The following is a 20,688-nucleotide window of genomic DNA, read 5'->3' as shown; positions in this document are numbered from 1 at the left end:
TAATATTTTACTATTGGGTTTGATGTTACCTGAAGGGTTTTTCACACATGTCCCTGTTTCTGATTTTCTGTGAAAATTTTTTTAATCATGAGGAGTTTTTTAAATATATTCTCTGCCTTCAAAAGTTCATCTTTAGATTTCAGGTGTCTGACTCTGATGTGTCTAGGTGTAGCTTTCTTTGTATTTAATCTGTTTGGAGTTCACTGAACTTCTTGGATATTTAAGTTGATTTTCAAATGGCAGGAGTTTGAGTATTATGTTCCTAAGTTGTTTGTGTTTCTTCTGTTTGGGGTTCAGTGCAGTTTCTTCAATATTTAAATTGACGTCTTTCAACAAATTCAAGAAGTTTAGGGCCACCGTTTCTTATATTTTTTTCTTTTCCATTCTCTCTTGTATCCTTCTGAAACTGAAGTTTTGTATGTGCTAGACTGCTTGATATTGTCCCACAGATCCCTGAGACTCTACTCATTTTATCCCCAATCTTTTTTCTCTCTGTTGTTCAGATTATTGTGTTTTTTATTGCTCTTTCAAGTTCATTGACTTTTCTGTCATTTCCTAAGCCAATCTAGTGAATTTTATATTTTCTAGCTATAGAATTTCCATTTGATTCATATTTATAGTTTCTGTGTCTCTGCTGATATTCCCTATCTGTATATTCATTTTGCATATATTGTCTTTTAAGTCCTCAAATATATTTGGAATATCTGCTTTAAAGTTCTTTTCTGTTGGTTGCAACATCTATATCATCTCAGGGTTGATTTTTACTGACTGCTTTTATTTTTTTGAGTATAGGTCACATTTTCCTGTTTCTTTGCATATCTAAGGCTTTTTGGTTGATTGCTGAATATTATGAATGATACAGTTTCTACCTTCAAGTCTTGTCCAGTTTGGGGAATACAGTCTCACAAAACAAAAACAAAAAAAGCAAATTGTACCAATTTTAGTGTGTTTTTCAGGTTTACTTTTACCTCCATTTGTGTGTTTGGTCACTCTCCACTGTCTTCATGGTTTAAAAAATATTGGTCCATATGTTATGGGGGTTTTGGTCTATTTTGCTGATTTTCTCTTTTTCCCAGCAAAGCCCTTCAGCTGGGCTAACCTGATCTTCAGCTTTTCCAAGGATTAGCAAATGTCCCCAGGGAAGAAAATGGCTGGCAACAATCTGCTTATCTCAGAAGGGCTCCTGCCCCTCTTAATTTCAGGTCCTTTTTTGTTTTGTTTTGTTTATACATATCTTTGTCATCTTTTAAAATATGATATTTTTGCAATTTATCTGGCTTTCTAATGTTGTGGTATTGGGAATGGTAGTCTGCCATGACTTACTATATCCTACATGGTATAGAAGTGCCTCTAATTGCTGTTAATATCAAGAAAAAGCTACTTAAAATGGTCTATTAGATCCTCCATGGTGTGACCCTGCCCTGCCTCTTCAGCCTTATCTCATACCACAATATTTCCTTTACCCTCTCTGCATCAGCCACACTGGCTTTTTTTCTGTCCTTGGATTGTGATATGCTCCTAGCACAGAGCCTTTTCACATGCTATTCCAGTCTCTGGAATACTTTCCTCTCCCTTCTTTGCCTGGTTAATTCCACTTATCTTTTAGCTCCCAGCTCAATTGTCACTTACCAGGAACCCTCCCTCAACCTCTCTGATTGGTCAAAGCCCCAGTTATACATACTTAGATTATGTATCTCTCCTTTATAGGACTTGTCAGAGTTGCAAGTTTACATTTCTTTTTTTTTTATTGAAGATTTTATTTATTTATTTGACAGAGAGGGAGAGTGCAAGCACAAGCAGGGGGAGCAGCAGGCAGAGGGAGAAGGAGAAGCAGGCTCCCTGCTGAGCAAGGAGCCTGATGCAGGGCTCGATCCCAGAACCCTGGGATCATGACCTGAGCTGAAGGCAGGCGCTTAACCCACTGAGCCACCCAGGTGCCCTGCAAGTTTATATTTCTTTATGTAATTATTTAATTAAGAAGTCAGGGACCGTATAATATTTTGTTCACCCATTTGTCGCTAACCCTTACCTCAGGGCCTAACATATAGTAAGGTACTCAATACATGTTTGTTAAATTAATGAAGTGTTACTGGCAGGAAACATAGCATCAGGAATCTTCCACTAGTACCTGGTTAATATCTACTATATGACCATTGACCTCTGGTGGTAAAGAGTGAATAGACTGATACAAGGGTAGGAGGTCTTGAACAACAGCTCTCTACAATGAAACAAAACAAAATGAAATAGAGGAAGAAGACATAGCAGCCATTTAGTCCATGGAGGTAGAAAATCTTACTGCCAAAGTAGGTACCAACAGCTGATAAAGCAATGGCAGGCACTGATGTGGAGAATTAAATTTTCATAAGGGTCCATACCTAACACTAGGATAGTATTGCAGCTGCAGTGCAAGTAGGAATTATTCTGATGTTACAATGTCCCAGAAACATTGTCAAGCAGTTAAAGGCATCTTTAAGATAACTTAAGCTAATGCTTGACTCAGGAGCAGGTTTCTCTGGTGATTGTATGCTTAAAGGTTACACGTCAGATGCAGTACTAACGAACATTTTGGGAGACAGGACAATTTAACTCTTGAACATTTGATGATAACCACTTAGGGGCCTATTATTGAAGGATTAAAGTACATGCCTATCCAGTAAATGTTCAGATGACCTTCTTGCTAAAAAAAGTGTTCCAGACATTCTCTTTTTCCTGAGGTTGTCCAAAATATCAGTAGGACATGACAGCATGTAGGTATCTACCTGGTTCCTATATGGGCTCTTATCTATTGGTTGTAGCTGAGGACATATGACTGTAACAATCTAGGGAAAACCTGGGCCTGAACTTTCTCCATGCTAGGGCTACTAATGTTAAGCTAGATTCTGTAACAAATAGACTCCCAAATATTTAATGTCTCAAACACAGCAGAAGTTTAGTTCTCATCCAAATAATAGTACAAGGTAGGTGTTCTTTGTTGGCAGGTGACTTCCTTCCAATATACGGATTCAGGGACCCAGGATATAGCCATTTTATGGCCCTGCCATCTCCTAGGACCCTGTCATCATCTGCATTCATCTATACAAGTGAAAAATAACATGAAATGCATATATTTACTTCTTAAAAGCCTTAACCTAGAAATGGCATGTATTACTTCCTCTTACATTTCACTGCTTAAAATTCAGTCATATGGCTACACTTAGCTCCAAGGGAGGCTGTAAAATGTGGACTAGTTGTTTTCCCAATAAGAAAGGAAATAGATTTGTGTTGAATAGCTAACAGACATAACCACTTTGTATTCTGTCTTCCAAAAGAGGTTTAGAATCCCATAGTTTTGGCTGCTTGGTTCATAAGAGATGGCACAATAAAACCTTAATAGTAAGGGCCCACTTTGCTACGTGTGGGCTGAATTTCCATGTCCGCCTTAGCTGGTTTAAGCTGCATTGGACTAAGTGGCTTGTAATGGGTGGCAGGCTTTTATGCTTAAAAGGCAGCTTTAATGGTCAATAGCTGCCATTCACACCAGGGATAATTTAACCTCAGCTTGGATCACCCTGTTGGAGAAGTAGGTTCATATTCTAAGTCAGTGTATTCCATCTCAATAAATGTCCCACCATACTCCCAATGCTCAAAATAGAATAGTTTGTGATTTAATCCTTTCCTTTATTTTCCACATGAAATATATATGTGTGTATATCTTTGTATATCTGTGTAAACATATTTATAGGTTAAGTTTCTATAATTAATGATTTATTACTGGTCAAATTCATCAGATATTTTTCTGTCTTCATCTTCATCTGACTTCTCTGGTATTTATAACATTTTCCTGAAATTCTTTCTGGCATTTACCTCAATTTCCTGAAACTCTTCCTGTGGTGTTCTTAATATTGTTCTAAATAGTCTTTTCTCCACTTTCTTGGCCTTATTTCTAAGTCTATTCAGGATGTTCTTTCTTTTCCATTTTTTAATTTTGATATTTCCCTCTTCTCTTTTTATTCTGTATGTTTTCTTTGGGCTATCTCATCTACTCCCATTAATTTCATGTACCATGCTTTGCATGCTTACAGTTCCCAAGTTTATTTATCCAGATCAGACTTCTTTCCTGAGCCCCAAACCCTGAATATCGAACTGTCTTTGGAATAGTTCCACCTTAATGTCTCACAGGCACCTCATTCTTAAGATGTCCCAAACTGAATTAATCAGCCTTCCCCACCACCAAAATTTTGTTTTCCCATCTGTCTTGGGTCAGATTCTCTAAAAGCTGAGCCTGAGATGGAGTTTCTTATTCAAATTACTCGTTGAGAGAATGCTCCAAGAGAAAGGGAGTGAGGGAAGAAGGTTAGGGCAGAAGTAATAGCTCAGCAAGTATGTGATCTCTGCTGGAGACTAGCTTCAGTATAATGTCATGGGAGAAATGCTAGAGTGCAAGTTATACCATGAGTCCCAGCTTGAGGCTAGGGAGTTAGACTTTTGTACCAACCCCAGGCAGTCAGTCATTGGCTAAGGTCTGTGGGAGGGACCTAACCTTTAAAGTTAGTTGGCTTCCATTTGGTTTGGGCTCTAGGACAATTTTCCCAAGAATGGGACAGCTGTGAGTTATCAGCCAACATTCACAGTGGCTGGTGAATGCACAGTAACGGTGATATGGGTGGGACACCAACATATCCATTACTGCGCCATCCCTGAATTCCTTATATTGGTGTGTGGCACTGCTATCTACCTAGGAATACCAGTAGAAATCTGGAAGTGATCATGGAGCCCTTTTCCCTCTCATCCCCTATTAAATAGTAAGAATAATAGGTAGCTGTTATTGAATGCCCATAATATAAATTTCAAATACCATAGCAAGGTTCTCAAAGATGCTTGGGATGTGGTTCCTATCTCTCCAGCCTTGTGTCTCATCTTCCTTCCCTGCACTCTGTTCTGGCCACCCTAAACCTGTTGCAATTTCCTCAACATAACATGCTTTCCCTCTCAGCCACTCCCACCCTGTAACCTTCACCTGGTCAACTCTTAACTTGTCCATGACAGTCAAGACATTACCTCTTCAGGGAAGCCTTCTCTGATCCTTCAAGCTGAATAAATATCTGAGCTCCCCCAGCATGCCATCCCCCCTTCCATAAGAATACATTTCACAGTAAAATACAGCTGTCAGCTTATTTGTCTATCACCCCCAGTTTGAATATGAGCTCTTTTAGGACAGGGATTTCATTTTGTTTAACTCTGCATCTCTAGCACACAGTCCGGTTCCTTGGACATTGTGGGCACACACTAAATGATTCTTGCATTAGTGAAAAAATTAATGATGCAAAGGGAAAATGTAGTCAAAATTCTAGATGTTTCTTCTGAAACAAATTTTGAAGATTTTGGCCTGATGTTTATGTAGGCTATTTATTTTAATAGATAAATATTCACAAATAGAAAATCTATTCCACCTTTCATAGTATGAAACTTCTTTAGTCTTCCTGGCTCCCCAAGCTCCATTCTAGAGTCCCCAAAGAATCAGGAAGAAGGCCACAGCCCGAGCATTCACTTAATATACCAAGAGAGATCTCTCTCTAAAATCTCCCTCTTTGACCATTGCATTAATTTTCTATCACTGGCTATGATATTGTGATTTATAGTAAAAAATATATATTTGGTCTTCATCCATATTTCTAGCACAGAGCTCCTAAAACCCTTGGAATTTCCTAAGTGAGGAGGGTGATAAAGGTGTCTTTTGTTATGTTAGTGAGATTTTTGGATCATACCTAAGGATGGGAGCTGGTTGCCTGGGAACCAATCACTTGATTAGAAGGTTGGAGCTTTTCAGTCCCACCCACCACTGACTACTGGGGAGGAGAGAGGGGCTGAAGGTTGAATCAATCATGGATGACCAATGATTTAATCAATCATGTCTATGTAATGAAGCCTTCATAAAAACTTCAAAGGACAGAGTTTGGAGAGCTTCTAGGCTGGTGAACATGTGGAGATTTGGGGAGAGTGGCATGCGTTCTGAGAGGGCATGTAAGCGCCACACCTTTCCCCCATACCTTGTCCTATGTGTCTCTTCCATCTGGCCATTCCTGAGTTATATCCTTTGATAATAAACTGGTCATCTAGTAAGTACAATGTTTCTAAGAGTTTTGTGAGCCACTCTAACAAATTAATTGAACCCAAGGTGAGGGGTGTTAGAACCTCCAATCTATAGCTGGTTTGTAAATGCCCAGGTGACTTGGGCTTGTGACTATTGTCTGAAGTGTGTATGGGGGGAGGCAATCTTGTAGGACTGAACCCTTAACCTGTGGCCTCTGATGCGATCTCCAGGTAGATAGTGTCAGAATTGAGTTGCATTATAGGACACCCAGCTGGTGTTGGAAAATTGTTTGGTTATGTGGGGAACCCCTTCCCCCAACAGACACAGTGGAATTGGTGAGTAGAACCTTTATCACCATACCAAAATAGCACAAACATAGTGGCTTAAAACAACACCCATTTATTATCTCATTTTTCTGTAGATCAGAAGTCTAAGTGGGATCAACTGGGTGCTCCACTTAGTGTCACATAAGGATGAAGTAAAGGTGTCAGTCACTTGGGGCTCTTATTTGGAGTCTCTGGGGGAAAATCACTTCTAGGCACAGTCAGGTTGTCAGCAGAATTTAGTTCTGTTCAGCTATAGGACTGAAGTCCTCATTTCCTTGCTGGCTGTTAGCTGAGAGCTGTTCCCAGCTTCTGGAGGCTCCCCACAGTCCTTGGCTTGTAGCCTCCTTCCTCTCTCTTCAAAGCCAACAACGGAGTGTTAAGTCCTCACACTTTGAATCTCTCTGACTTCCTCTCTTCCCTCCTCTTCTGATTTAAAGGCTCATGTAATCAGATTAGGCCTACCTGCATAATCTCCCTTTTCCCATATAACATAACAATCACAGGACTAACATTAGGGACTGGAGATCATGTGGGCCAAAATTCAGCTTTTCACAGCAAGCAGTCATAGGAAGGATGAAGAGAAGGGTATGTGCCCTCAACTCTGGTCCCCAATTGTGACAGGACAGTTGTGACTTTCCTCTCTCCCTCTGTTTCCAGATGAAGGAACTGCGTCATGAGAATATTAACCCTTTATTGGGTTTCTTCTATGATTCAGGGGTGTTTGCCATTGTGACAGAATTCTGTTCCAGAAGGAGCCTAGAAGACATATTGACAAATCAGGATGTGAAACTTGACTGGATGTTTAAATCGTCACTTCTGCTCGATCTCATCAAGGTTAATGGAAAGACTGAGGAAATCTTGGATTTTCCCTATAGATTAGAATTTAAATGTTTTGGGATATTTTATTTTCCTTGGATCATTGTGATGATCTCATTCTTCTACCTTCCTTCCCAAGGTCTGCCCCCACCCCTTCTCATAGTCCCTTTGTCCATATCTGTTATTAAGGTACTGATATAAAAGGGACTTACTTGACCCACCCCTTCTCCCAATTTGAGGGCCAGATTTGTCCTTGCTTTCTGTTGCCATTGAGCACTCTTTGCCTTAAGGAACCCTTTCTTCCATCCCATTTCTCTGCTTTCTGGATGTGGGAAAGTATTCATTCCCAGACCTTTTGGTGCTGCTTAACCTCAAATCCTGGTTTTCACCTTCTAAAAGGTGGTTCAGTCTAGAACTAGGTGATAGGTCTTTGCACAGCATAAGTGTAGATATGTAACTCAGCATGACCAGAAAGCCAAAAGATCATAGGGTCTATCAGGCAGCACTTTCATTCTCTGAGGCAGGGACTATTGAAAGTCAAGGGGGTTCATGGATGCATCTATAGATGGGCTTTAGTGGAGTCCATGAACTCCTGGAAATAATATGCAAATTGTGTCTATGTGCATTTTTATGGGACTGAACTGGTTAAGCAATGACTTGTTGAGCTTCTTGCATATTGACCACAGTCTTGATCTTTATAGTGTGGCCTAACCCTTTTCAAGGTAGCTTTATAGACATTATCTCATTCCAATTCTCCATAAAATAAGTATGATTAGCCTCCTTTTACAGAGGCTCAGAGAAGCTAAATGAAGTACACTTTGTTATATAGTGTCTGCCATACATAGTAAGTGCTCAATAAATATTTATCAGCCAACTATTAAGTGGCAGAGCTGATGATAGAATTCAAATCTCCTGATTTCAATTCTAGTACTCGTTCCACTCAACCTGTAAGCAAGGTCCCATGAGTTAAGGGAGAAGCTTCTAAATGACAGACCTCTCAGGCCCATGATGAATGAAACCCAAACATTAGACAACCCCTGGGGGAAATCTCACCCACTGCAGACTCATCTTGGAAGTACTGGGGAGTGCAGAGTTTCTGAGAGCACAAGATGTAAAGCATACAAATACAAAGGGGTGTCAGGGTGCAAAATAGAGCCAGATACTTAAAAAGGCTCAGCATAAAAAGTTCTGAGATGATTGCACCAGAACATGAATTTTATTTATATGTGAATGAGTAAACCCATCTGATAGAGTCCTCATAGATCACATTTGAATGTCATATAAAGTTGCCAAACAAGCTGCAAAGATCAACAGTATTCAGCTTTCTTCTTTTTAATTACAAAAATAATGTATTAAATTAAATTTAAAAATCAAAAGATATAAGTATATATGGGAAAAATATTGACATTTACTCAACCCTCTCTCATATCCTCCCCCAGAGTTAATCACTGCTGACAATTTGGTGATTAACCTTGCAATTCATTTCATGTGTGTTTACATACATTCTAGATTTTGTTTGTTTTTTAAAATACATACTGTTATGTAGTTTTGCACCTTTCTATTTTTCACTTACTTTATGGCTTAAAGATGATTCCGTGTTAGTATATACAGATCTATTTCATTATTTTTAACTGCTGCAGAATATTCCATAGTTTGGATGTACCAAAATTTGGACAGTCCCTTCTTGACAGATATTTATTGTATTTTTAATTATATAATATTATAAAGTGGAGCTGCCTTGAGCATTCTTGTGTATGTCTCCTTGTGCAGATGTACAAGCATTTCTTTAGAGGAGAAGCAGAATCCCTAGGTCACAGGGTATGCATGCTTTCAATTTTGATATCTACTGCCAAATTGCCCACCAAAAAGGATGTGCCAATTTCCATTACTGCCAACAGTGGATGAAAAAGTTGAGTTAGACCTTTTTGGGAGAAAATCAGAATCTTCCAATTCTTGGAAATTATATATGTATGGATCCATCCTATGTTTGAAATGTTAATAAATCTCCCAATAGCATACAATTCTCCATACACACAAGATACAATTCTTCATCAAAAGCATAAAATTTTAGAGCCGAAAGGGACCTGGAAGTAATTCTTGTCAAAGTTTTGCTTTGCCTGCATATAAGAAAAAAGAGACTGAATTCTGGACCATAATAGCTCATGCCATTAACAAGCTCAGAAACTGGCTCTAAAAGCACAAAATAGTTAAATAAGTTACTAAATAAATCCTGTTTGTATCATCTGCAGGGCATGAAGTACTTACACCACAGAGAGTTTGCTCATGGGAGGTTGAAATCTCGGAACTGTGTGGTAGATGGGCGTTTTGTACTAAAAGTGACAGATTACGGCTTTAATGACATCTTGGAAACGCTAAGACTCTCCCAAGAGGAACCTTCTGCAGAAGGTAAGCAATGTATTTATACCCTTCTGATGCACACAAGGTAACTCCAAAATTCAAATGAGAATATGCACTGAATTAAAGCCTCAGGCTGATTCAACTCCCCACTTTTGTTGAAAATTCAGCCTCATTTCCAAGCCAAAGGAGTTGAATGAAGTCTGCAGGCTGTAATCTCAGCACAGCCTACGCTTCAGAACAAAGCCGGTGCAATAATGTTGAGTTCCTGCTGTGGCAGGATTAGGCTGTATTGTTTGGGGACCCCAGGAGTCTCTGGAGGAACTTGCTGAGCGATAGGCACACAGTAGGTGCTCAATAAATACTTGTCAGATTGAATGGAAGGTAATTTGGTAGCTGGACCCCCACAAAGCCCATTCTGGAATGGGATGTCCCTAGAGCCTACCCTCACTGTCTCCGTCAGAGAGAAAGAAGTAAGGAGGGGGATCCCAGCAAGTAAATACTCTATGGGTTGCGCGGGATGGCTTCAGACAGAACTGTGTCCTTCTAGTAAATAAGTAGGCAGGCCTGTAAAGCGCATTTGGTGTTTTCTGTCTTCTATTAAGTGCCCTAGTGACAGCACCAAACAATGCCTGTAGGGGTCGTAACAGATCAAAGAAATGGGAGAAATCTGAGATGGGGAATTGGGAGTGGGTGAGTGAGAAATAGGAGGAAATGAGTTGACAGAAGAGAGGAAGGAAGAAAAAGAAAGAGTAAGGAGAGAGAATGAGTAGAGTTAAATACATAGAGGAAATTTGGGCATTAAAAAATTTAACCAGCAGGGCGCCTGGGTGGCTCAGATGGTTAAACATCTGCCTTCGGCTCAGGTCATGATCTCAGGGTCCTGGGATCGAGTCCCACATCAGGCTCCCTGCTCTGCGGGAAGCCTGCTTCTCCCTCTGCCTTTCTCTCTCGCTCTGTCTCTCACGAATAAATAAATAAAATCTTAAAAAAAAAAAATTTAACCAGCATTGCCAGGGTGAAGAAAAAAGAGTGACACAAAAACACAGAGAACCAGACAACCCAAAAAAGACAGACAGAGGGACAGATCGAAATTACAACATATATTCTTAAAAGAATCTTTGGCAGTGTAAGTTTTAAAACTGCCGACGTGAGAGAAACAAAGACTGAAAGACACAGAGAAACACGTGCACAGATACAGACAAGACCGCCCAGCCATCAGTGGCAGCATCAGTATGGTGCGCAGGGATGGGTTGAATGTTGGGGAGGCATCTAGTCCAACTCTCTCATTTTACAGATGAGATAAGTGAGGCTCAAGATTTTTCCCAAGTCCTACAGCTACTTAGCAGCAGTTCCAGAAAGTCAATTCAGGTCTTTTGAAGACTGGCCCCTATATGCAGCGAAATTACAACTTATAATAACATCTTCGTTTCTCTGCCTATCCATGCTTTGGAGGACGTGAAGCTCCCGGTAATCACAATAAAAACCATTCTCTCTTTTCTCCCTCTCTCTCTTTCTGTGGACCTGTTCTTGTTGCCAACTTAGTCTTACGGTTATTGTTTGGCTAATTCCAATTTGAAAGCTTGGAGTAGTTGCCTGGTATTATGGCTAGGATGTTGGGGACAGCAGCTGCAGATTGGCAAGTACTTAGCTTCCTGTCAAGATGAGTCATCTACAAAAGATAAAACACAATGCCCAACTTCCCAGAGTTCCACTTAATTCACAGGTTGGCAACTTGCAAACTTAAGAAACTCTGGTCCTAGAGTGGGGAAAGGATAGGGGGTGGGGGGAAGTGCGTGTGTGTGCGTGCGTGTGTCTGTGTCTTTCTCTGTCTCTCCTTCTTACTGTTTCATTTCACTCTCCAAATTGCAATGGCAGTCTGGATCACAATCCATTCTTCACACACCGCAGCCAGAGGGAGTTCTCTCAACTGCAAATCTGATCATGTTAGAGCTGTGCCAAAATGCACTGAATGGCTTCCCATTGCTCTTAGGATAAAGTTCAAATTCCTTTACATGGCTTATGAGCCCTGTGTGGTTTGGGCCTTGTGGACCTCTCGTGCTTAATCAACTCCCCCTCCATCTCTGGGCTCTAGCAGTGCTGAACTCCTTCCAGTTGTTTATTTACCCCAGGCTCTCTCTTACTCCCAGACCGTCACACACGCTGGGCCCATTCCTTGGGACACTCTTCCTTTCCCACTCTGTTATAAACTCCTCGGAGTCTGGCTAGATTCTATTCCTTCTTCAGGGCTCAACTTAAATACCACTGATTCAACAAGAGACTTTCCATGACCCCCTCTGCTCAGCTAAGTTTCCCTCTTTATGATCTTAGGGCTTTGAACTTTGTTGTAATACCATACTTTGTTGGTATTACGTGTTTAATTAGCTGCCTTCTCTCCCAACTCAACCTATAAGCTCTGCAAAGGCAAGAAACATGTTTGCCTCGCTCAGTGCCTTTCACTGTACCTGGCAGAATAAATGTTTGGTGAATCAATGAATGGATGAAGTAAAATGAAATAAGGACACTTGCTGCTTCCTCCATAGATGACAGAGCTAATAGAATCTTATAATTGCGAGCCTCTTGCAGATCGTCTGGCTCAACGTCTGTTTTACAGATGGGGAAGCTGAGGTTCAGTAAGGTGAGCGACTTAGTGACCAAGCTCAGATTTTGAACCTCGGTCTCTTGACTTTCAGCTCTCTGTTCTTTTGCGCTTCACCGCACTGGCTCTCCACAATTGATTCTTATCACCACAGCAAGGCTCAGACTTAGTACTGGCATCAGTAGATGCTAAACAAGCCAAAGTAATTTTTCTAGTTTTCCTAAGAGTTCAAGTCTAATGGTAGGTAGTGGCTCTTACTTGGCTCTAGAGTGGGGATGGGGAAATGGGGGTGGGTTGTAAGTGTATTCATTACTGTCCACTTTCAATTACATAAGTATAGCACAGATAAAGCCTCATTTTAGCCATTAACAACATACATGTAAGTGCTCTTTGAAAATACTCTTCGGTAATGATTGTATTTAATCACCCAGCTTTTTACTGGAGAGTTCTGTCCTTTTTTCCCTTCTTGTGCTTTTAAATGTATAGGAAAGAGGATGGCGGAAGAAACAGCTGCATTTTCCTTGCTGCGAGATAACCCTCCTGCCCTCCTCCTCCAAACCATATCAAAAATGTATTCCTGAAATCCCACAGTCAGAAATGCATTCCTTTGACCAAAGTAACATTCAGTCTCTTTGGGAGTTCTTTGCAAATATAAGTCCTCCTAGGCAAGAAGACATAAAGGCAAAACCACTATAGTGACTATATCAGAGACTTCCACGGGGGCGGGAGAGTGGGGTGTGTGTGTGTGTGACAAAGGCTGGGGACACCTGGAGGACAAGGAGGGGAGATGAGTACATGATTGGGGGTAAGGCTAGAATTCCCTGTTCCACCATTTTGATCAGCATTGGCTTAAAATAGGAGTTTCCAGGGGGAGTTTCTCTTTCCTGGGGTTCACTCACACACCAAAATAATCTCTGACCTTTCCATCCTCCTTCCTGCTTCACAGGAACTTGTACCCTGGGCTCCCTTCCCAATACTCAAAGTTAACAAGATGAAAAGGTAGCCAGCACTTTTCCCCCACTACCCCCACTCTCAGCAGACTCTTCTCCAGCCTTCCTTTCTGGACTTCAACCCCTTGTTTACTCCAGACCTTTTCCCGCCAAGGAGCACATTGAGTCCGTCCCCAGCCCTGTTACTCCCTTCTCCATTATAGCCTTCCTGTGTATCTGGCTCCCTGTCCTACGGCTGCCACCCCCACCCCCATTCAGGCCCCTTTCACCTCGCCTTGGGCTCCTACTGTAATAACTTCCTAACTGGTCCCCCTGACTCCAGCCTCTCTCCTTCAATCCAGCTTGTGCCGGTTGCCAGATTAATCTGACGAATACAGCTTTCATCAAATCCCTCTCCAGCTCCTGCACCCCTACTGCCTTTTGTATTCACTCCAAATGCCTTCATTTGGCTCTCAGGGCCTCTCACCTTCTGCCCTCATTCTTCTAGCCACCCTCCCTCCCCCAGTTCATCAACCCCATTTCTCATTTCTCATTATTCCTTAACAGAGCCCTTCTCTTCAGCCAAGCTAATCTGCTTACCACCACCCCCATCGGCAATTTGCTCCTTTCTACTTCTTGTTCTTTTGCACGTACTGTTCTTTCTCCCTGCAAAGCCCTTACCCTCTCAGCTCTAGGGAACAGCATCCTTGACCTTTTTAACAAGATCCTTTAAGATCTAACTTTTCCAGGAAGCCTTCCTGGATCAATTTGATCAGCTCAGTTTTCTCTCTCTCTCCTTTTTTTTTTTTTTAGTTTGAGCCTCATGGAATTGTCATTATTCAACCATTTTTACCCATAGAAATGGCAATTTCATATGATTCCATGTAAAATGCTCCCTCCCACTTTTGACTACTCCATTTATATTACTAATGTGTGAATGTGTTATTTATTTATTCATTTATTTATTTATTTAAGAGATGGAGAGAGAGAGAGAGGCACATGAGTGGGGAGAGGGGCAGAGGGAGAGGGAGAGAATCTTAAGCAGACTCCACGCTGAGCACGGAATCTGATGGGGGTGGGGGGTGAGGGCTCGATCTCATGACCCCGAGATCACAACCTGAGCTGAAACCAAGAGTCAGACGCTCAGCTGAGCCACCCAGGCGCCCCACTGTGTATTTCTTTATATATTATTTAAACAGCCCTGCCATGTATTGCAGTTAGGGGGTTCACATGTCTGTGTTGCCCATTGCTCTGTGAACTCTGCAAGGGCAGAGGCAAGGTCTAATTCATCTCTGGTGCCATCCCTGCACCTAGTGTAGTGCCCAGTACATAGTAGACCCTCAATAAATATTTGTAGAACTGACTTGAAGGAATTGTTGCATCTTCTTGCTCTGTGAGGAATAGAGGAGGCCTGGAGATCCTCTAATCCTCTTAGAGAAGACCTGGAGAAAGCAACTTGTGAATCCCTGAGCCCCAAGCACAATCAAATTACCAGACACATATAGATCTCAGCAAATAGCAAATCCATGGCAACCGGAGTGGCTGTGCACTTGCCTTTCCCTGGAAGCTTGCCAATTACTACTTGCAGGCTCAAGAGAGCAAGAAAGCAAGTGCCAGATAGTTTTTCTACTTTGAGCTTCTCTGTCCTGCCCCACACCTCCGCTCTATCTGCCTCCATGGTCCTGGAGTGGGGAGAGTAGTATGCTTTCTCTGTGTGCAATTTCTTAGATTCATAGATTTGGACCCCGGGTGGGGGGCACTAGCATGCTAGTCTGTCTAATAAAAATATAAAGCAGTCAATGAAACAGCACCCTTGGAACCCTTGAGGGCATTGCAAACACTGTCAGTTAATCCTCCCTGCATTCATTACACAATGCTTTCTTTTCAGAGTTGCTATGGACGGCCCCTGAACTATTGAGAGCCCCAAAGGGCAGCAGGTTAGGTTCTTTTGCAGGAGACGTCTATAGCTTTGCCATCATCATGCAAGAAGTGATGGTCCGGGGCACCCCATTCTGCATGATGGATCTGCCTGCCAAAGGTAAGCGGGAGGTGAAAAAAGGCCACTAGGGGCCCACCATGACCCACATCATCAGCCTACCCCAGGCGGTTGTAATTTGCCAGAAGAGTGAACACAGTTATGTGTTTGTGCTAACTGCCTGCTAGTCTGCAAATAGCCCATGTTGTGTGCAGGTGGGACTTAGAACCAAACAGATTTAGGCATTTTGAAGAAGTTTCCCAACCCAAGAAGTTGGCCCTTTCCAAACTGGAACATTAGCCAAGAACCTACAGGACCTATGTTGGACTATTTTTTTTGTTTGTTTTTTGTTTTTGTTTTTTTAGCAGCCTCCTCTACTTTGAGACACTCCCTGTCAGGTATTTCAGTACCCCTCATGATGCGCCTGGATGGCAAGGTCCTTCCATACTTTCCCTATGACATGCCATAAGCTTTAATCCTCATTTTTCATCAAAATGATTGCCTATCAGGCACAATCCATCAAGGAATGGTAAAATCAGTGGGCAAAAGTTTGAGGGGAAACAGGATATTTGCATAATCTAAGAGTATGAACCCACTAGATATGTAGTAATTATAAGTGGAAAAATAATAAATTTACTAGGGGAGGATGATCCTGCAGACACCACCTTAACCAAGTGATCAAGGCACACTGTCATCATGTACCCCGTGACATGATGCACTGAGAAGGGCACAATGTCACCTTTGTGGAATTTTTGCCAAAAAATGCATAACAATCTACCCAGGAGACAACATCAGACACATCCCAAATGAGAGACATTCTGCAAAATAATTGGCCAATATTTATCAAAAGTCATGAAAGACAGGGACAGAATGAAGAAACATCACAGACTGAAGGAGACAGAGACACGATAATTAAATGCAATATGGGTCTTGAATTGGATTGTGGGACAGAAAAGGAATATTAGGAATAAAATTGATGAAATTCAAATAAAGACTAGAACAGTAATAGTAATGTACCAATAGTAATGTACCAACCATTGTACTATGGTTATATAAGCTATTAACATTAGAAGAAGCTGAGTGAAGGGTATACAGGCAATTATTATACTAGTTTTATAACTTTTCTGGAAGTCTAACTTAATTTCAAAATAAAAAAATAAAAAATACAAACAAAACAAAACAAAGAAACCCAAAATACTTAGCTATCTTTTGCCCCCACTCAGAGTCCCATATCACTCCTCTACTCAGAACTCCCTAACTGTTCCCCATCACTTGTCAATGAAGCCCAGATTCCTCACGTGACATACAAGGCTCTTTGAAATCTGCCCCTAGCCACCTCTCTAAGCTTATGTTCTGTCACTCCCTACACTCCAGCTAAACCACATGACTGAAAGTACCATGGTCTCTCTTACCTCTGTGCCTTCAAGAGAGCTGTTCATAGTCCTTGGAATGCCCTCACCTTCTCCCCACTTTGCCTCGTCCAATTTTTGTCACCTCCTCTGGAAAGCCTTCTCTGACCTCTTCAGTGTGGGCCAGGTGCCCCCTCTGTGCTTACCTGTGTGGAATATCTGCTAGAACACATATTTTTGGTCCCTGTATAGCTCCTCCATTGAACTCTAAGCTCCTCAAGGGCATGAATTATGCTGGGCCTAAATGGAGAAGTAACCCATTCAACTCAGTGGTGTTCTGGTAAAAAGATCAGGACTCCCTTTACCAGAGAGTGGATGAGGGCAGTCACTCTCCAAGGGGTTTGTTCACATGGAATCTATTACACTGAGAGCAGGGCGCTGCAATGGAGAAACCATTACTGGTATGGGTCAACGTGGGTTGAAGGAGCAGAGGTGCAATATCAGAAGGAGCTGAGAGGTCAGAGGCGACAACCTCCCCTTCTTTCATGGAGACAAGGGGGCACTTACTATGGTATGAAGCAGCACTGTTGGAGTGTTACAGCCAATATAGGGGTGGGAAGGGCACACTGGTGGGGCAAGCAAGGTTTGGTGCCTGTTGGAGTTGGGGCTGTGGGGAGGGGGTTAGGGATAAGAAATGAGCTGAAGAGATAGGGCTTAGATTTTACCCTGTGTGTTATGAGAAGTCGTGAAAGGGTTTTAAGCAAGAAAGTGACATGGCCATATTTGTGTGTGTGTGTGGTTTTTTTTTTTTTTTGGTTCGTGTTTTAAGAATAGATTTATCTATTTAAATTTACATTTAAATACTTAAATGTAAATTTAAATTTAAAAATAAATTTAAGAAGAATAGAAGGCTAGGCTGGAAGCAGAGAGAACAGTTTGAGGTCTAGTGTGGGTTGCTGAGGACATTGAAGGCTTACTATTTTCTCCTACTTCCAGGGAGTTTTCACTCTTTGTCAGTCTGCCTGATCTGGACTTCTCAGTCACTAATGGCTTTTGGGTCTGAATAGGGAGTTTTGGAACTCCCAGTTGAAGTCTGAGGCATTTGGAAGCGGGACAATGTAGTAGATTGAGACTGCCTGGGGTCAAATTCAAATTCTGTCACTTGCTAGCCATGTGACTTTGTTTTGTTTTTGTTTTTTTTTTTAAAGATTTTATTTATTTATTTGACAGAGAAAGACAGCGAGAGAGGGAACACACGCAGGAGGAGTGGGAGAGGGAGAAGCAGGCTTCCCGCCGAGCAGGGAGCCCGATGCGGGGCTTGATCCCAGGACCCTGTTAAGGCAGACGCTTAACAACTGAGCCACCCAGGCACCCCTAGCTAGCCATGTGACCTTGAACAATTTACTTTCTCTCTGTTCCTCATTTTCACCGTCTGTAAAATAAAAATAAGGGCTCCTACCTCATCTGTTTGTAGTGAGAATCTAATAAAAGAATGCATTCAAAGTCCTTAGCCCATAGTCTGATACATGGTAAATGTTCCACTGAAAGTGAAGTTCAAGGACAAGCAGTTAGGAGGATCTAGATGAGGTCTTGAACTATTTATTGGAGTTCTTAATCCTCTTTCCTAGGGGCCAGGCAGGGCTCACAGTGTGCATCTGGGCTGGGCCTGGGACTTTAGGGAGGGCTAAGTGGGTCTACTGTGGGGATTGGAAAGTTTAGATGATTTGGAGGTAGGTGAAGGGAGCCAGATCATTGGAGGTATAGTGTTAGAATTGACATCAGATAGGACACATCTAAAACCTAAAACCTAAAAGCAGGATAAAGCTGTGCCTAAATGATACTACTGGCCCAACTGATTTTCTTGTCCCCTCCTCAATTGACTAATACTTCCTTTGCTCAGAAACAATTTACATTCAAGCCACTTGAGGAAAAAGCAAAGGAGATGGCCTTTCTGTGATTTTTTCCCTGGTTAACCTCTTTCTTTGCTAAAACTCAATGATCTTTGTCAAATCTTGGTGCTCTTTCTATGATTTGTACAACTTTCTCCTCTTACTTCCGGACAGAAATCATAGACAGACTTAAGAAGCCTCCTCCTGTGTACAGACCAGTGGTTCCTCCTGAGTATGCCCCTCCAGAATGTCTCCAGCTGATGAAGCAGTGCTGGGCTGAAGCTGCAGAACAGCGACCAACTTTTGATGAAATATTTAATCAGGTAAGGACTCTGTGAATCTTAGCACTGCCCAGAAGTCATCCTAAAGCCAGCCTACCGAAAACTAACTCCTTGGGTTCTCATCATATTGTGAAAGGAAGCTCTTGGAAGAGAAAAAAAAAAAATCACTCCTCTTGGGGAGGAAGCATTGGGGTGGCTACTTGGAGGCCTTCGATACTGGAGCATCCCCAGCACATCCTCCAAGAGCGCAATGGTTGATTTTAATGTGCTTCTGTATATGAACCTCTGTTCCAGACCATCCCCAACCTGACCTAACCAACCTTTCAGAAATAGAATTGAACCACTGGGCACTTGCAAGGCAATGGCATTGAGACTGTTAAAAATGGGTATCATAGAATAGATGCAGGTCCTCATAGAGCCATGTTTGCTTTGGAGATCCCAGAGAACTCTGCTGAGTATACCATTGAAGTGATGCCAGGTGGTTTTGAGGGGTTAGGAAAGACATAGGGTCTTCGAAAGATGCTCATGACAGAAGAAAGTGCAAACGGGGAGTACAAAAGCAGGAGATTTTGTAGGTTCCTAGGGAACTACTTGAGGCAATAGAGTGCACAAAAAATGGTAAACTCTCTCCTTAAGATACTAAATTTCTGAAGAGGCTAATTTTTTCCCTAGAGTTGGGGATAGAAAGGGGGAAATGAGGAAAAGGCAGAGAGAGCCCTGCTAAGGGGAGCTAGGGTGCAGTTCTTATGTTGGAACACGCAGCTTAGGGCTTTGTTGAAACTACAGGATACCAAAATTGAGGGTGCTCTCTATGAGTGCTGTGTCAGCTCTGGTGGAGAGGCTTTTGAGCCTGGCTGGAGTACAGCACTGAGATGCTTTGTGAGTGGCAGGTATCTGAGGCGGAAAAAAGGAGTTGGATTGAAAGCCCGAGGGGCCCTGCATTTGTAGTCATCCATGTCCCCAACTAACAATGCCTCCATTAGCCTGGCTGGGTTTCTTGAGGACACTCAAACAGGTATTCAATAGTATGGAAAAGGCAAAGGACCATGAAGGTCACATTTCTGAAAACTTACCATGAGGCAAGAGAAAAAGCATTTGCCCTTGTGTTGATGCTAGAGATGTTATTTCAGAAGGCAGCAGAGAAGCTGGTGATAGATAGAAGGAGTGCACGTCATACAGCCTTCAAACAGACATTGGTGGGGCTGCCTTCACTGAAATGCTTTGGTGGAAGTTTAAATTGTCTGAAAGACCAGGATAGTCTGCCCACTCCCTGCAGCTAATAAAACTTAAACGGGAAGAGGAGGAGAGGGAGGCTCCCCGGGTTAGGCAATAGGGGAGCCTTAAACATTTGAGCAGGCTACTGAGATTACCTGCAGGACCTTGGTAGACACGTCGATGTGGACCAGGCTCAGAAGAAAACCCCTGGTATCAGCTTTGGGGCATTGAGTGCTAAGGGGAGCATGTGTGGCCCAGCTGTGTAAGAAGGTTCATTGGGACAAGATTCCTAGATGTCTGCTCAGCAAAACTACCACCAGTCTTCTTATTGTTGTAAACACAGCCTTGTGCATACTGAACACATCAGCAAGGAGGGGCTACCCCCTCGTGATTCCAGTGCTATGCCAAGCTCCCTGTCTCTGTAGATGGACAGGGCCTCAGGAGGGCACATTAAAAATCTGTGGCATGCAGCCACCTCTAAAGGATCAGAGCATAGAATGGGGCAAGACCAGTTGAATTTCTACATGAGCCTGACTGACATGAAGGGTAGGTGCTAGACCACATCATTATTCCTGGACTTCCATGGTAAGATGGTAAGAAATAGGGGTAGATCTAACCATGTAGATCTTGGGTCATATTTAAGAGGTCAAGGAACCATCCACTGTCCAAGAACTGGTAACACAGTGGCATTAGAAGTCAGGATGACTTCGTAGGTTGATTATCCAGAAGGGTAAAGCAGTACTCTCCTGCCCTCTCTCCCCTTATTCAACTCACAAATGGCCTGGGCTCAAGACCAGATCCTATTGCCTTTGTAGTGGCTACTACTCATGTGAAAGCATCTGAGAGCTGGAGAATCCTTCCCAGAGCACCTTTGCTCAGACTTC

The 20,688-nt window shown here is 42.2% G+C and overlaps 1 protein-coding gene across 1 annotated transcript in view; it reads left to right on the top strand.

The window, feature by feature from the left end:
- The window catches only part of GUCY2F (guanylate cyclase 2F, retinal), an 87,273-nt gene that overhangs the window by 50,352 nt on the left and 16,233 nt on the right, over window positions 1-20,688 (top strand). Inside the window, exons 8-11 of the mRNA XM_035005986.1 lie at window positions 7,054-7,230; window positions 9,462-9,618; window positions 14,984-15,133; window positions 18,483-18,631. Of these exons, the coding sequence (XP_034861877.1) occupies window positions 7,054-7,230; window positions 9,462-9,618; window positions 14,984-15,133; window positions 18,483-18,631 (633 nt within the window). The remainder of the gene's footprint in view (window positions 1-7,053; window positions 7,231-9,461; window positions 9,619-14,983; window positions 15,134-18,482; window positions 18,632-20,688) is intronic.

The sequence above is a fragment of the Mirounga leonina genome, unplaced genomic scaffold, assembly GCF_011800145.1.
Source record: "Mirounga leonina isolate KUSES-001 unplaced genomic scaffold, KU_Mleo_1.0 Mir_101664, whole genome shotgun sequence".
NCBI classification, from domain to species: Eukaryota; Metazoa; Chordata; class Mammalia; order Carnivora; family Phocidae; genus Mirounga; species Mirounga leonina.
The sequence above is the reverse complement of the archived record's forward strand: the minus strand, read 5'-3'. Positions and strand labels throughout refer to the sequence as shown.